Source organism: Plecotus auritus (assembly GCF_963455305.1).
Source record: "Plecotus auritus genome assembly, chromosome: 5".
Lineage (NCBI taxonomy): Eukaryota > Metazoa > Chordata > Mammalia > Chiroptera > Vespertilionidae > Plecotus > Plecotus auritus.
In genome coordinates this window covers 98281135-98297333 of record NC_137776.1, presented here as the reverse complement: position 1 = coordinate 98297333, position 16199 = coordinate 98281135, and the positions used below count along the sequence as shown (strand labels likewise).

General features: G+C 43.7%; 1 protein-coding gene across 5 annotated transcripts in view; it reads left to right on the top strand.

The window, feature by feature from the left end:
* Positions 1-14592, top strand: part of MAP3K2 (mitogen-activated protein kinase kinase kinase 2) — a 112442-nt gene extending 97850 nt beyond the window's left edge. For 3 of the 5 annotated variants that reach the window (XM_080670478.1, XM_080670479.1, XM_080670480.1), the window contains 3 exons: positions 4967-5096; positions 9701-9878; positions 11084-14592. In XM_080670478.1, the coding sequence (XP_080526604.1) occupies positions 4967-5096; positions 9701-9878; positions 11084-11309 (534 nt within the window). In that variant the 3' untranslated portion in view covers positions 11310-14592. The remainder of the gene's footprint in view (positions 1-4966; positions 5097-9700; positions 9879-11083) is intronic. The other 2 variants (XM_080670481.1, XM_080670482.1) reach the window with 1 other exon arrangement.
* The last annotated feature ends 1607 nt before the right edge of the window (positions 14593-16199 follow it).

The following is a 16199-nucleotide window of genomic DNA, read 5'->3' as shown; positions in this document are numbered from 1 at the left end:
CATATATTTATTTTATTATATAGTACTAGAGGCCCGGTGCACGAAATTCATGCACAGGGGTGTGTGTCCCTCAGCCCAGCCTACACCCTCTCCAATCTGGGACTCCTCGAGGGATGTCCGACTGCCCTCTCACAATCCAGGACTGCTGGCTCCCAACTGCTCGCCTGCCTGCCTTTCTGATTGCCCCTAACTGCTTCTGCCTGCCAGCCTGATCACCCCCTAACCACTCCCCTGCCAGCCTGATTGATGCCTAACTGCTCCCCTGCCAGCCTGTTTGCCCCTAACTGCCTTCCCCTGCAGGCCTGGTCACTCCTAACTGCCCTCCCCTGCAGGCCTGGTACCCCCCAACTGCTCTCCCCTGCAGGCCTGAGTCCCCCCCCAACTGCCCTTCCCTGCAGACCCAGTCACCCCCAATTTTCCTCCTTTGCCGGCCTGGTCACCCCTAACTGCCCTCCCCTGCAGGCTTCATCGCCCACAACTGCCCTCCCTTGCAGGCCTGGTTCCTCTCTACTGCCCTCCCTTGCTGGCCTGATCGCCCACAACTGCCCTCCCTTGCAGGCCTGGTTTCTCCCAACTGGCTTCCCCTGCTGGCCATCTTATGGTGGCCATCTTGTGTCCACATGGGGGCAGGCTCTTTCACCACATTGGGGTAGCCACCTTGTGTGTTGGAGTGATGGTCAGTTTGCATATTACTCTTTTACTAGAGGCCCGGTGCACAAAATTCGTGCACGGGGGCAGGAGGTGTCCCTCAGCCCAGTCTGCACCCTCTCCAATCTGGGACCCCTCGAGGGATGTCCGGCTGGCCGTTTAAGCCGGATCCCGGTGGGATTGGGCCTAAACGGGCAGTTGGAAATCCCTCTCACAATCCAGGACTGCGGGCTCCCAACTGCTCGCCTGCCTGCCTTCCTGATTGCTCCTAACTGCTTCTGCCTGCCAGCCTGATCACCCCCTAACTGCTCCCCTGCCAGCCTGATTGATGCCTAACTGCTCCCCTGCCAGCCTGTTTTCCCCTAACTGCCCTCCCTGCAGGCCTGGTCACCCCTAACTGCCCTCCCCTGCAGGCCTGGTCACCCCTTACTGTCCTCCCCTGCAGGCCTGGTCCCCCCAACTGCTCTCCCCTGCAGGCCTGGGTCCCTCCCAACTGCCTTTCCCTGCAGGCCTGGTTGCCCCAACTTCCCTCCTCTGCCGGCTTGGTCACCCCTAACTGCCCTCCCCTGCTGGCCTGATCACCCACAACTGCCCTCCCTTGGAGACCTGGTTCCTCCCAACTGCCCTCCCCTGCTGGCCATCTTGTGGTGGCCATCTTGTGTCCACATGGGGGCAGGATCTTTGACCACATGGGGGCAGCCATCTTGTGTGTTGGAGTGATGGTCAGTCTGCATATTACTCTTCTATTAGATAGGATAGAGGCCTGGTGCACAGGTGGGGGCCAGCTGGTTTGCCCTGAAGGGTGTCCCAGATCAGGGTGGGGGTTCCCTTGGGGGATGGGGAGGGCTGGGCGAGGGGCCTGTGGTGGTTTGCAGGCCGGTCACGCCCCCTGGCGACCCAAGCAGAGGCCCTGGTATCTGGGGTTTATTTATCTTCTACAATTGAAACTTTGTAGCCTGGAGCGGAGCCAAGCCTTCTGCTTGCTCCATGGCAGCAGCCATTTTTTTGGGTGTTTATGTATCTTCTATAATTGAAACTTTGTAGCCTTAAGCGAGGCCTGGGCCGGCCAGGGTGTGTGGAAAGCTTGGCTTCCTCCATTGCCGCGGGCAACCCTAGCCTCCGCTCTTTCCAGCTCCGTGGCTGCTGCCATTTCTGTTTGGGTTTATGTATCTTCTATCATTGAAACTTTGTAGCCTTGAGTTGAGGCCTAGGCCAGCAAGGGCAGGTGTAAAGCTTGGCTTCCTCCATTGCCGGGGAAACCTAAGCCTCCCTCCTGCTCTCTGTGGCCGTAGCCATCTTGGTTGGGTTTATTTGCATATTTTCTCCTGATTGGCTGGTGGGCGTGGCTGGTGGGTGTAGCTGAGTGATGGTTGATTTGCATATTACTCTTTTATTAGATAGGATTCGATAGGATAGAGGCCTGGTGCATGGGTGGGGGCCAGCTGGTTTGCTCTGAAGGGTGTCCCGGATCAGGGTGGGGGTTCCCTTGGGGCGTGGTGCGGCCTGGGCGAGGGGCCTGTGGTGGTTTGCAGGCCAGCCACGCCCCCGGCAACCCAAGTGAAGGCCCTGGTATCTGGGGTTTATTTATCTTCTACAATTGAAACTTTGTTGCCCTAACTGGTTTGGCTCAGTGGATAGAGCGTCGGCCTGCGGACTGAAGGGTCCCAGGTTTGATTCCGGTCAAGGGCATGTACCTTGGTTGCGGGCACATCCCCAGTAGGGAGTGTGCAGGAGGCAGCTGATCGATGTTTCTCTCTCATCGATGTTTCTAACTCTCTATCCCTCTCCCTTCCTCTCTGTAAAACATCAATAAAATATATTTAAAAAAAAAAAAAAGAAAAGAAACTTTGTAGCCTTGAGCAGAGCCAAGCCTTCTGCTTGCTCCGTGGCGGCAGCCATTTCTATTGGAATTTATGTATCTTCTATAATTGAAACTTTGTAGCCTTAAGTGAAGCCTGGGCCGGCCAGGGTGTGCGGAAAGCTTGGCTTCCTCCATCGCCAGGGGCAACCCTAGCCTTCTGCTCTTTCCAGCTCCATGGCTGCCGCCATTTTTGTTTGGGTTTATGTATCTTCTATCATTGAAACTTTGTAGCCTTGAGTGGAGGCCTAGGCCAGCAAGGGCAGGCGGAAAGCTTGGCTTCCTCGTTTGCTGGGGAAACCCAAGCCTCCCTCCTGCTCTCTGTGGCCGTAGCCATCTTGGTTGGGTTTATTTGCATATTTGCTCCTGATTGGTGGGTGGGCGTGGCGGGTGGGCGTGGCTTGTGGGTGTAGCGGAGTGATGGTTGATTTGCATATTACTCTTTTATTAGATAGGATTATCTGTGATGCAAAAAATGGAAATTCATTGCCCATGGTGGAAGTAAATTATGATGGCATTGTCCAAGAGAATAATGTTAAAAATTAAAATTGTGGCAAAGTTGCAGGAAGTACTTACATAAGAAAGAAAAAAAGAATATAAAGTGCTTTTAAATAATGATTATGATATTTTTTTTATATTTTATTGATTTTTTTACAGAGAGGAAGGGAGAGGGATAGAGAGTTAGAAACTTCGATGACAGAGAAACATTGATGAGCTGCCTCCTGCACACCCCGTACTGGGGATGTGCCCGCAACCAAGGTACATGCCCTTGACTGGAATCGAACCTGGGACCCTTTAGTCCGCAGGCTGACGCTCTATCCACTGAGCCAAACTTGTCAGGGCAATGATTATATTTTAAAAGTATCTGTATTTGAACAAGGATAGAGAAATTTAGAAAAATGAAAAATGTGTTATGTTGGGATTGTGATTTGTCTTTTTTCTTTATTTTCATTACTGTTTGTGCAATAAATATTTAAATTAAGTTAGAAAGTAATTATGAATAACAGTGAATAGAGACTAAGATTGTTGAAGATAAGATTAATTAAAATGATTAATTGGTTAAAACTGATTTATATCCCAAATGGAGATGGATAATCTTTATATAGTTAGCAGTCTTTGGATAAACCAGGACTCTTCAGGAAGAGGTATTAGATCATGTTTCTCATTACCTACACTTGGTTTTGTAATAGCAGCTATCTCATCAAAGTATAGATTTCAATTCCTTGAATTTGAAAAGCTCATTACCAAATTAGTTATAGTTAATTGACAATCTGAATGAATTGTAAATATGGTAAGCCCATGGCATCAGTGGGTTGGACATATTGTCCATGTTCCTAGACTTCCCTGAATCTCCAAGTTTGTGAATGATGCTTTATAATTTCTCTCAGTAGTAAATTAAGTATGCTGGATTCAAGATTTGCCAAAATTGCCATCTCTTCTTCCGTTTTTTCAAGCACGGCACCCCATTCCTTAGTGTATCTAGAACTGCTTTCAGACTAGAACTATAACTTCCTTTATTTTCAGTACCTGAACTAGCAGTTGTTTTTATCTCCGTTAATTTTACATACACACATGCAATTTTTAGCTGGCACAGTGCTTCCCAACCCTTTCCAATTGTTCCTACTGAAGAAGGTGACGTTTTATGGTACCCAAAGGTAAAACAGCTACACCAATGGAGTGTTAGTGCTGTAGGCACTAATAAATCTTAAGAGAAGATCTGTCCCTCAAGAAGCATTTTCTTCCCATCTTTTGAAGTGTTTGTTATTCACCGGATTTGCACGTTACAACCAGTAGGGCAGCTTTTGTAAACTTAAAGTGTCTGTCTCACCTCAGACTGACTGAGCATTCTCAGAGATGACACCTCGTCCTGCTTTAAAAACACTTAGGAAAATTTGAAATTCCTCTTTAATATATTTTCTCATGTTTTGAATTAGCATGTTGAGTATATAAAGGAAAAACTTAAAAATTTCATGTGTTCTGATTTTCTAATCATACCCATTCTTTCTCCTGAGAAATAAATTGGCAAATATCAATAAAACACTTCTAAATAAAATAATAATAATAAAACGCTTCTAAAAACAGAAAGAAATACATAATTAAGTAGGACCTATGTAGAAGAACAAGTAGGAAAAGCAAAAATATATTCTGGGTAAAACGATACAAAAGTACAAGAGAATTTTTAGAAACACAGTTGCAAGGAATATGAGATAGTTAGAACCAAGATAGTGATACAAACAAGGATCAAGAACCGCTGTAAAGGCTTCCTTTAGTGGTGACCCATGCTCTTCCACAGCTCTTGTCAGGGAATATATAATTGAGTTGTATGTAAATGAGATGGCATATGCGCTCTTACTGAGAATTCCTGTGCTTTCCCACTCAGCTAGGATTCTTTAAAAATAAAGAATGTAATATAGTGGTTCATTTCAAATCATACCATAGTTTTCTTTTGTTTTCATTTAGGGTTCAATTAAGGACCAATTAAAAGCATATGGAGCTCTTACTGAGAATGTAACTAGGAAGTACACCCGTCAGATTCTGGAAGGCATCCACTATTTGCATAGTAATATGATTGTTCATAGAGACATCAAAGGTAAGGAATGAGGTCTTTTCATTTGAAATACACAGTTTTTGTGTGTGTGAATAAAAAGAGTAATATGCGTAAGAAATTCAACATCTAAATCAATACATCTGCCTTTAAAATACTGTAGGACTCAGTCATATTGCGGAAGTTCTGTTGTCCAGTGTCTAGTGGTATAGTGGACTCTGCTACAGAACGCTGAGCCAGACCATCGCACCAGAATGAAGCGTACGAGAGAAGGAAATGGCTCATGACTGGAAGAGATAGGAGCTTGCTTTCATTTCAAGATCTGCCCGCTTAGGCAGGCCTCAGGTATCAAGGACAGCTGACAACTTAAAGAGCCACACTGGGGATTATGCTTTTAGGAATGATTTCTATTCAAGCCCGTTTCTCTTTAGCACTCATAATGAGACAAGGTACAGGGACCAAGGGGAGCTACCCCAGATGGGCTTGCAAGGAGTGATGAACCACACTAGTCAGATGAGGCTGGAAGCAAGCTGACTTAAAATCATGATAGGGCAAATACATGGAGAGGAGGAACGTGAAGTGTAAGTTAGAGATGCAATATGATCACATGTTTGTAAAATGAAAGTATGGCCTAGAAGAAAAATGTTCATATGATTAACAGTGGTCACTTCCAAATGGCAGGATGAATGATAGTTGTTTTCTTTGACACAGTTTTTACTTTTTCTGTTTCCCAAATTTTATGATGAGAAATTTTTTAATTGTGAGGGAAAAAGAAAGATAGTTGATGACTTTTAAACTTAAGCCTGTGAGTTCATAATGAAACCTAGGATAAAAACTAACTGATCATTGTTGCTAGGGAATCAACTCATTATTTCATAACAGGGTCCCTTTATTCTGCCTTTCTTTTAGTGACTGTGCCATTGAGGACCACATAGTGGTTAAAAGAAAACTTGTCTTTATAGCAATATTTTGACTAACAAATGAAGAAGGAATTATGGAATAGTGCCATTTTACAACCACTGATGAATTAATAGGTGTAAGCATTAAACATTAACAGGTGCTGACATTTAAAATATACAGTTGAGCATGACATTCTTCCTATCTTTAGATTACATCATCATATCTATGAAGTAGTTTTGCAAAAAAAATAAATAATCTGTGTCTGATCAAGCCTTTAGATTCAGCTACCAAATTTTAGAATTGTAGAACATACATATCAGCAGACGGACATGGCAAATAGGATACCTTGGAACGGAGTCAGCAGACCTTGACACTAGAAAAGCTACGGGCAGACAACTCAGGTTCCTCCTAAAGTGCATGGAAAAGATCACAGGGACCTTTAGATCAGGGAAGGCTTAAAATATGAGTCATTGAGTCTCAATGTATGGGACTGATTTCGATTCTGATTTTTTAAAAAATGTAAAAACCACTGAGTATATATTTAACATTATTAAGGAGTTATTGTCCATCCTGTTCAGTGTAATAAGAGCCATTATCTTTTAAAGCTAATGAACTATTGATCATGAAGTCTGCATTTGTTTCAAATGATATGAGAAGGGGGAGAGGGAGAGGCTGGCAGCACGGGAGGGGCTGGGGCATGGATATGTATACTATTCTACCTGCTTTTGTATATGTTTGAAAAATCTCCTTCATAGTTTGCTTTTAAGGTATCCAAAATAAGTTTTGAAAACTTAGGAGTCTATATTGGGAACCTGGTTACACATTTGTCACTCAGCCCTTCATATGGATGGTCATTGATTCAACGTGGGTGATTACTCCCCAGTTAGCTCTGCCTGTCTGTGATCTGCCTGGGACTGTTCCTTCCCTGCTTGTAGCCAGTAAAATCTGACTTGTTTGTTGTCCTTTCTGGTTAAATATTTTAGAGATAGTGGCTTTTTTTTGACAGAGTCCTCTTTGCATGACGAACAGGGAGATGTTGAACAGGGTGGACAGTGCTGTTCCGCAGGACAACTGGTGTGTGCCTCCCTCAGACCCACGGCTTGCTGGGAGGGCATCCGGTACTGGCAGAGCTGCAGAGAGCCACCCCCACCAGGCTGGGGTTTTCTGGGAGAACAGAGACAAGTACGGAAGCTCACAGTGGGAATGGACAGTATGCATTCTCTCCTGTCTATAGTGTAGCTTTTCTCCACTACTCACTCTCCTTAGAGGCCATTAAAAAAAAAAAAAAAAAAAAAAGGAAGAAGAAGAAAATGATTTTTAAAAATATAAAATACTAGAGGCCTGGTGCACGGATTGGTGCACCGGTGGGGTCCCTTGGTCTGGCCTGCGGGGATCAGTGGACCTCCACACTGCTGCAGCCCAGCCTTATCTGCCAATACATCGGGCTCCAGCCTGCTGTCCATGTAGGTCCTGCACAGCACAAAGTAGTGCGGGAAGCGGCAGGCGGCCGGGGAGGAGCCCGAGCCCAGGCTGGGCACCGCACCACTCCTGCTCATCCTGGCCCTGCTGTACCTGTGCCACTGACGTTCAGTCGTACAGGGGGAGTGTCTGCAGGAGAGGCTCGCGGCCGCAGCTGCACTTGCCAGTTGTGAGCCTGGCATCTGGCGCCCGTCTGTCAGCTGAGTGGCGCTCCTCCTGTGGGAGCGCACTGACGACCAGGTGGCAGCTCCTGTGTTGAGCATCTGCCCCCTGGTGGTAAGTGTGTGTCATAGCTACCGGCTGGTCGTCTGGTCGCTTAGGCTTTTATATATATAGATAGATGGTTAAGCCTTGGCCAGTGTGGTTCAGTTCAATGAGCATCGGTTGTCCCATGCACCAGAAGATTGCCAGTTTGATTCCCAGTTGGGGCACACACCCAGTTGTGGGTTTGATCACCAGTTGAGGTGTGTACAGGAGGCAACTGATCGATGTTTCTCTCTCCCTCTCTCCTCTCTCTCAAATCAATAAAAAGAAAATATTTAAAAGACCTTTCATCATTTCCCCTCCACTTAAAAAAATATGTGGTTATGGTTACAGGAGACTTAAAATAACAAAGTCGCCCTGGCCACTGTGGCTCGGTTGGTTGTTGTCCAGTGCACCAAAGGGTTGCTGGTTCAATTACTGGTCAGGGCACATGCCCGGGTTGCAGGTTCGGGGGGCGCGCAGGAGGCAGCCAATCTGTGTTCTGCTCTCACATCAATGTTTCTCTTTCTTCTCTCCCTTCCTCTCATTCAGAATCAATAAAAATATTTTTAAAAAGTAACAAAGTTTCAAAATTAGATAGGTTAAAATAAATTGCTTATTTAAAAACTGGTAGTTTATAGGAGAAGCTAAAAGTGAGAATAGAAATAATTTACATAAGACAGAAACAAGACTTACAATTCCAGAAGAAAAGATTGAGTTTTAAAATGATAAAGGGGGAAATAGAGAATAAAAAAATAAATGAACCTAGCCCCTGGGTCTTGGTTTCTGATACCATTAAAAGTAACTAGGGTCCAGCCGGTGTGGCTCAATGGTTGAGCATCAACCTATGAACCAGGAAGTCACAGTTTGATTCACAGGTACAGCAGGTCAGGGTACATGCCTAGGTTGTGAGCTCGATCCCCAGTGTGTGGGGTGTGTAGTAGGCATCTGATCGATGATTCTCTCTCATCATTGATGTTTCCATCTCTTTCTCCCTCTCCCTTCCTCTCTGAAATCAATAAAAATATATTTTAAAAAATGAAAGTAACTAGGGCTCCTTGGAGAGAGGGCTGATTCTAGGACTTGAGCATCTAATAGTGCCCAAAAGTAAGAAGATACTAAAAACCAACCCCAAACCAAAAACAGGAACGGAACAATGAGTTATGACAAAGGGACACAGGAGCCAATAGAAAGAGTTCCCACTGTCCAAAGCTGGAACAATAAGCAACGAAAAAGTCACATTAGTTTGTAACCCAAAGTAAAAGGAATATCCTTGTGTTCATAGTGATATGAACAAATGGGCGAAGAAGCCAGTGGGAGAGAGGAGACAAGCTCCTGTGCAGAATGATTCCCAGTAGTTCCCGTCTCCGCTCGCCTGCAGCAGCGCAGCCAACTCCTTCATGGGCTGTGCGTGACCTCGCAGGGACAGTGTGGCGAGGGAAAGGGGCACTTCACCGTAGAGAATTCCACAACCTCAAGCCAGTTTATAATAAGTTTATTATAAAAGTAAATGAAATCTAAAAACAGAAAGCTGGAAGCTTGCTTAGAAGAGATTTAACATGTAGAAATTGAGAAGTAACATTAATATAAAGCAAAACCCAATATTTAGAGAAACTAAGATAACATATTAAGTTATAGCAGGAGAGGAAAGTGCTGGAAGTTTTGATGATGGGCATTCCTCCTCAGGAAAATGAGCTTTAGCCTCAGCCTCTTGCTTTAGGACAGAGACACTGGCCTAGAGCCTGCTGTGCTGCCCCTCCCTCTCTGCCCTCCCCTTCCCTTCGAGGCCCCTACCTCCCCCGCACCCGCCTTTGTGGTGGGAGACCCTCTTGACCTTCACGCACACCCTGCTGCTAAATCTTCAGTGTGTGAATGAACCTTTCTGGGCACTGCCCGTGACTGGCAGTGCGAGCGGCAGTTTGGAGACAGATTGAAGAGTCTGCTGCATTTAATTCTCTGCTGTTGTCCTTTTATACATTCCAAACTGCCAATAGAAAGAATGAAATGAGGATGTTTTGTATTTTTAGGCGCAAATATTCTGCGAGATTCAACAGGCAACGTTAAGCTAGGAGATTTTGGGGCCAGCAAGCGGCTTCAAACAATCTGCCTTTCGGGGACAGGAATGAAGTCTGTGACAGGCACGCCCTACTGGATGAGCCCCGAGGTGATCAGCGGGGAAGGCTACGGCCGGAAAGCGGACATCTGGTAGGTCTGCTGCAGGGGCTGCACCGGCGTTCTCCGCGGGGTGGAAGTGTCTGCACCAGGTTTCAGGGCTCTTTTGCACTTTTGAAATAGGATGTCAGGGTTACAGGGTGAATATTTTAATTATGCCTCATTGAAGCTTAATCATTGATTAAATACAGAGAGCTCCTGGGCCTGTCTTCCGTTCTTTACGCAGGGTTTTATTTTAAGCAACTTCAGCACTAAAAAACTACTTTTCATTTCACTAAGAACTTTAGAAGTAATTAATTTTTACTGTTAGTCTCTTATATAGTTCAGCTATTCTTAAAGTAATTCTTTGTGCTTAACCATTTGAGTCAGTCCTTAAATTGTGGTTTATTTTCATTGATTTTTATCTTTAAATTACTAGAGGCCTGGTGTACGAAATTCGTGCACAGGGTGTGGGGGGGAGTCCCCTCAGCCCAGCCTGCACCCTCTCCAATCTGGGACCCCTTGAGGGATGTCCGACTGCCCGTTTAGGCCCGATCTGGTCTGGTCCCTCTCACAATCCAGGACTGCTGGTTCCCAACCGCTCACCTGCCTGATTGCCCCTAACCGCTTCTGCCTGCCAGCCTGATCACCCCTAACCACTCCCCTGCCAGCCTGATTGATGCCTAACTGCCCCCCTGTTGGCCCAATTGCCCCTAACTGCCCTCCCCTGCCGGCCTGGTCACCCCTAACTGCCCTCTTCTTCTGGCCTGGTTGGCCCTAACTGTCCTCCCCTGCAAGCCTGGTTGCCCCTAACTGCCCTCCCCTGCAGGCCTGGTTGCCCCTAACTGCCCTCCCCTGCAGGCCTGGTCGCCCCTAACTACCCTCCCCTGCTGGCCCAGTCACCCCTAACTTCCCTCCTTTGCCAGCATGGTTGCCCCCAACTGCCCTCCCCTGCAGGCCTGGTCGCCCCTAACTGCCCTCCCCTGCTGGCCATCTTGTGGTGGCCATCTTGTGTCCACATGGGGGTGGCCATCTTTGACCACATGGGGGGCATCTTGTGTGTTGGAGTGATGGTCAATTTGCATATTACCTCTATTATATAGGATGTTATATATAGTTACAACCTTTTAATTAAATTAAACTTGAAATCAAGTCACACTTAATGTATATTCACTTCACTCCTGTTTCTCATTTTGTAGTAACTATCTTTCTTTATGATGATATTGTTTGTGTAATGTAATTTTTAAATTCCTTTTCAGGAGTGTGGGCTGTACTGTGGTAGAAATGCTAACTGAAAAGCCTCCGTGGGCAGAATATGAAGCAATGGCTGCCATCTTTAAAATTGCCACTCAGCCAACAAACCCCAAGCTGCCCCCTCATGTCTCAGACTACACCCGAGATTTCCTTCAGCGCATCTTCACAGAGGCCAAGCTGAGGCCATCGGCGGAGGAGCTGCTGAGGCACATGTTCGTGCACTGCCACTAGCAGCCCTCCCTGCTGCCGGCTCCCATCTGGCCCTGCACCTTCTCTCCGACAGCACTTTTCTTTTTATAAAAAAGAGAGATGGGAAAGTGTTTCTCTTGATTCTTAGTTAAATTTGTTTAATAATAGTAACCTAAATTTTTTATATTTAATCGTTTTTTCCCTTACAAGAACTTGAAACTTTTTTTTTTAATTTTTTATAGTGTACTGATGTGGTTCAGACATATAAAGCACTTTAGTACATGGTCACTCTTTTTAGTACAAACAAATCATTTGGAACACCTAAAGGTTGGAGGATCTTTCTCTGTGCTACTGGCAAATCGGTGGTGGTGGAGAGACATGGAAAACAAGGAGAAGAAAATGATATCTACTTGTAGTTTTTAATGATAGTACTTAAAATAGATCCTCATTTGGGGGTTTGAGCCCTAAACTTGAGTCTAGGGTGGGTACTCAACTTAAAGAATATAGGTTCCTCCTTATATCTGTATTCTTTAGATCCTCACCTCTGTATACCAAGCTTCTTGCTCAGTAGGAATCATGATAGAAAATATGAATCTCTAAGAGCTATGTTTATTTGTTAATCCTAACCAGTACAATAAGCAAATACACTATAGAAGATCCATGTTAATGGGATCTATAAACCTTGTGGGATAGGTTTCTGTTTAAAAAAAAATAAGATACTATTATATTTTAAAACAGATATGAAAGTCGAGCAAATCCAAATTAAAAGACAGAAGGAGGTTGCTTTAATTAATGTGTGCGCAGTAGAAGCGTCCACATTTGCCAATCAAGAGAAATAATGAGAAGCAGAAGTATGTGGTGTTTAGTGTATTTTAAAGTGTGATCTTTACCTGAGAGAGAAAGTCCCAAAATTAAGAGAAAGGAGAAATAATCAAAATAATGTATATTATATCTTCCTATTTCTAGCTCCTGATTCCCCACAGGGTAACATTTCTTAGGAACTAAGAGTTTAACCTGGAGTTTCCATGAAGCTAGTGTCATGAGAGAAACCCTTGTTCTTGGGATCACAGAATACTAGGCCACTCAGAAATAGTGCAACTGCGGCTCTCAGGGCGGGTGGGGCTGCTTCTCTCCACACCTGCAAGGCCTGGAGACAGTTTTGGCTTCACAGCTTAGGAGGCTGCCATTGGAATCTAGTGAGTCGAGGCAGGGATGCTGCTAAACAAACCACAGTGTATAAGGACCGCCCTTGCTCCCGACAGAACCATCCTGCTCAACATGTCCGAGTGCCAAAGTTCAGGAGCCTGTGGTAAGACCAGCTCTAGTTACAGACTACTGACAGCCATTCACAAAGCAGGCTCTTTGCAAACAGTAATTCCAGAGAGAAGGCGATATGATGCATAGTGTTTTACAAGAGCAAATACCACTACTTCAAGTCGGGGTGAACGACCTCAGCACCAGTAGTAGCAGCCCATTCCTTCCCAGCTGCACATCGCACCCAAAGCAGGAACTCCCGTGCTAGAGACAGAATGGCTTTCAACACAGAGCTCATTAACTCTGATGTCTGCATATATTCTTTCCTCAACTCAGCTTATAGTCGTGGGAAAAGCAAAGCATATCGAAACAAGTATTAACTACTTCATAGGAAAGTTAAAGCTGCCAGGTATTTCTAGTATGTATCCACTAAGAGCAGGGACTTTGAATGGAAGGAGACAGCTAGGAGAAGCCATGATCCCTGATGGACTGGAGCTACTGAAAAATATGAATGATATCAGTGATGTGGCCACTTGCAATATTTCCCAGTTTATTAAAGCAAGTGCAAAGTTCTTTATGTTTAAAGATCTAGAAAATAGTAGTCTTCCTGGAGGCCCTACATGTGATGCCTTTTATGGGATTCATAGAGGATGCAGATATTTTATTTTTTGCTAAAAAGTATGATCTTTGGGGACTCCGCTGTTTCTGAAGTTCGTTAGATTGTGGTTTACTGTATCAGGTCCTATCTGTCATTCCCTGTAGGAAATTTGAAATTCTACTAGCTAGTCTGAGGAGAAGTCAAAACACAAAGATTCTCATACCCTCTAATCAACAGAAGCGGTTCACCAGGAAGAATATGAATCAGTGGTCTCCCCTGGGAAGTCAGCGGCACCCCTGTGCTGTGAGCACAGTCTTGAGGACAAGGAGCTGTCCTGTTTCTCATCTTCTCATGAGGGAACGCATCGCTTCTGCTGGAGCAAGCCAGTGTCTGGGCCAAGGGGCTTTTCCTTTGTCCTTTGTCTTTGTGGCTGTGGTTCCTTCTGACTTGGTGGTCTGCCGAGGTCACCGGTGGTGCAGAATCGGAGACAAACGCTCTTTAGAGAGATCTTGGGAGACTGTGACACCCAAAGCCAAATTGTTTGCTTTTTTCGGTCTCCCTTTGACTTCTAAATGCATAGAAAACAAATCACCTGAAAAGAAATCGCTACTTTAACACTGCTGCAGAAGACCTTTGTTTTATAGGAAAAATATTATTAGCTATGGGAAAGTACTGCTCTTTATGTAAAGACTTAAAAATAGACTAATAGTTTACAGAGTTATTATATAAAATGTGATGTGAGTTTATTTTAAATAAGTTGTAAAGGTACCAAAACCACAAGAAAAGTTAATATATATAAAAGCTACTAGAACAAAAAAGCTTGAAGTGGGATGACATATGGAAGACCAAAAGTAGATTTTAAAAATAAATTTTTGAGATAAAACACCTTTATCAGGGGCAATTAGATATAACACTCTACCCTTTTTTTTCTAATAATGGTATGGATCAACAAATGAAATTTGAACTTTTTAAGATGACTCTAAATGTGTTTTGTTTTTTAGATGCACAGCTCATTCTTCTATACGGTAGTGCTTTGCTGAGGCTGGAAAAGGGTCAGACTGCTGACTTGTGCCTTGACGATGCCGCGTTCTGACTGTGGCGGACTTTGGTGCTGGAGAGGTCCCCGGCAGTCTGACGTGCTTTTCAGGAAGTGTCTTTCTACTTGGGCCTTGCAGGAATCAGAATGGCAGGCCCTAGGTTTTGGCCAAGTAGATTTTACATTGCAAACAAAATGCATTGGATACAAGGGTTGAAAAATGAATGACTAATGGAATTTAGTAATGGTTAGTAATTCTTTCAAATGTATTTGAAATTTTCTGTATGAATATATCTTTAAATTTTTCCATTTTCGTCATTTACAAACGTGTCTAACTTGAAAAAATGGCTAAAGACTATTGCCTTAGAAAGTTTTCAGAGGCATTGTCAACCTTCCATATTTATCTGAGATTGAAACGCACAGGTTGAATGAACTACAAAAAAATTAAAGCTTATTTTAGAGTAAATTGAATTGGCTTTCACTTGAGAGTCTATCTTATTCTCTAGAAATTACGTTAAAAAGAAAAATTATTTGTTTAGAGCAGCTTTCTGCTACTTTACCTCTTACATGTGTCAGGTCTCATCTCTAGTATTTCTGAGATGGAGTTGGGATAGGATATGTGAAGTCATTAAGAAAATCAAATCTGAATAGTTTATAGGGACGACCACACTTGGGCTCAAAAGCCAAGACGTTTGCCACATGCCAACTCCTTGGCCCATGGCAGAGTTCCGAGCCAGGGGTTTCATTTGGGGTCTAGGGACCAATAGCTTGGATATAATATCATCTGGTGTCAGTCAACTATAGTAATCTATCAGGTTTTTTTTTTTTTACATAAGGTGAATCTTTTTTTTAATTTGCTTATTCAGTAATTGTGGCTTATTGTGTCAGTACTAAATTAACTTAAGGAGATCACAGGAGGAAACAATCTTACTAACATCAACTGACCATAGACACATTGACTAACAATACCCTAACTCTGAAAGCTCAGCAATGATGTTTTAAAGTCTTACGGTTTTTTGTGATGTAAGGAAATAGCAATTTTGGGTAATTATTGGCTGTTATAAACTAAAATGTCATTAACAACATGAATTAAAAGTAGCCCCAAATTAGAGGGACCTCCATAGTTCAGGCAGCCTCTCTCTCAGGACTCCCTCCCACAAACGCAGCCTCTGCTCCAACAGTTCCAGCGATGAAGGGCATTTATTTCATAAATAGTGCTTTTTCCTTCTGTTTCTTTTAAAGAAAAAGAACACCTTTCTTTTGGTCTAAGTTGTCAAAATACCTAAAAAAATGTTATAGAAATTGAATTCTGTCAACAGTGTTATTTATACTAAGATCCAGGCAATTTCTTGAAACCTTCCTGTTTTATATTAGGTTTGCCCTTTGTTACGAATGTAATGTTCATATTTATTTGAATTTTAAGATTGGTTAAATGTTAATGAAAAGCAATTTAATTGTTAATTTTTGGTAGTGCCTTTTTTTCCTCTATGCCTTAATTTTATTTTATATGAATAATTCATGTTACCCACCAAAATGAAGGTTTTTTCCCCAAAATCAGGAGTTTCAAGAATTGATTTGGCCTTAGACTGTGTATTAGCCCTTAAATTTTTCTTACTGCCTGCTTCCTCCTCCTCCCCTTTTCTACCTCTTTTTTTTTTAATGTTAGAAGACAAATATCAGCATTAATCTGCCACAGACACACCACAGTCTCCACTAGACGTGGACTGCTAAGATAGGAGAGAGTATTCTAATTCTAAAGACAGATGGTAAAGTGTCTTCCAGGTGGATTACTTGATTTTCAATCAGATTGACACTGTCCCGACTCTGTATATCATGGTTCAGTTCTGATTATCATAGCAGAGGTAGAATGGTTATTTTTGCCCTAAAGAGGTGTTTAAATGGTTTACAAATGTTCAGGCAATGACACTTAGGGCAATGAGCAAGAAATCCAGGGATAGCAAATTTCTAATCTAATATTGTAATGAAAACTCTAACTTACATTTCTGTGAAGTCTGTGTGTGTGTGTGTGTGTGTGTGTGTGTGT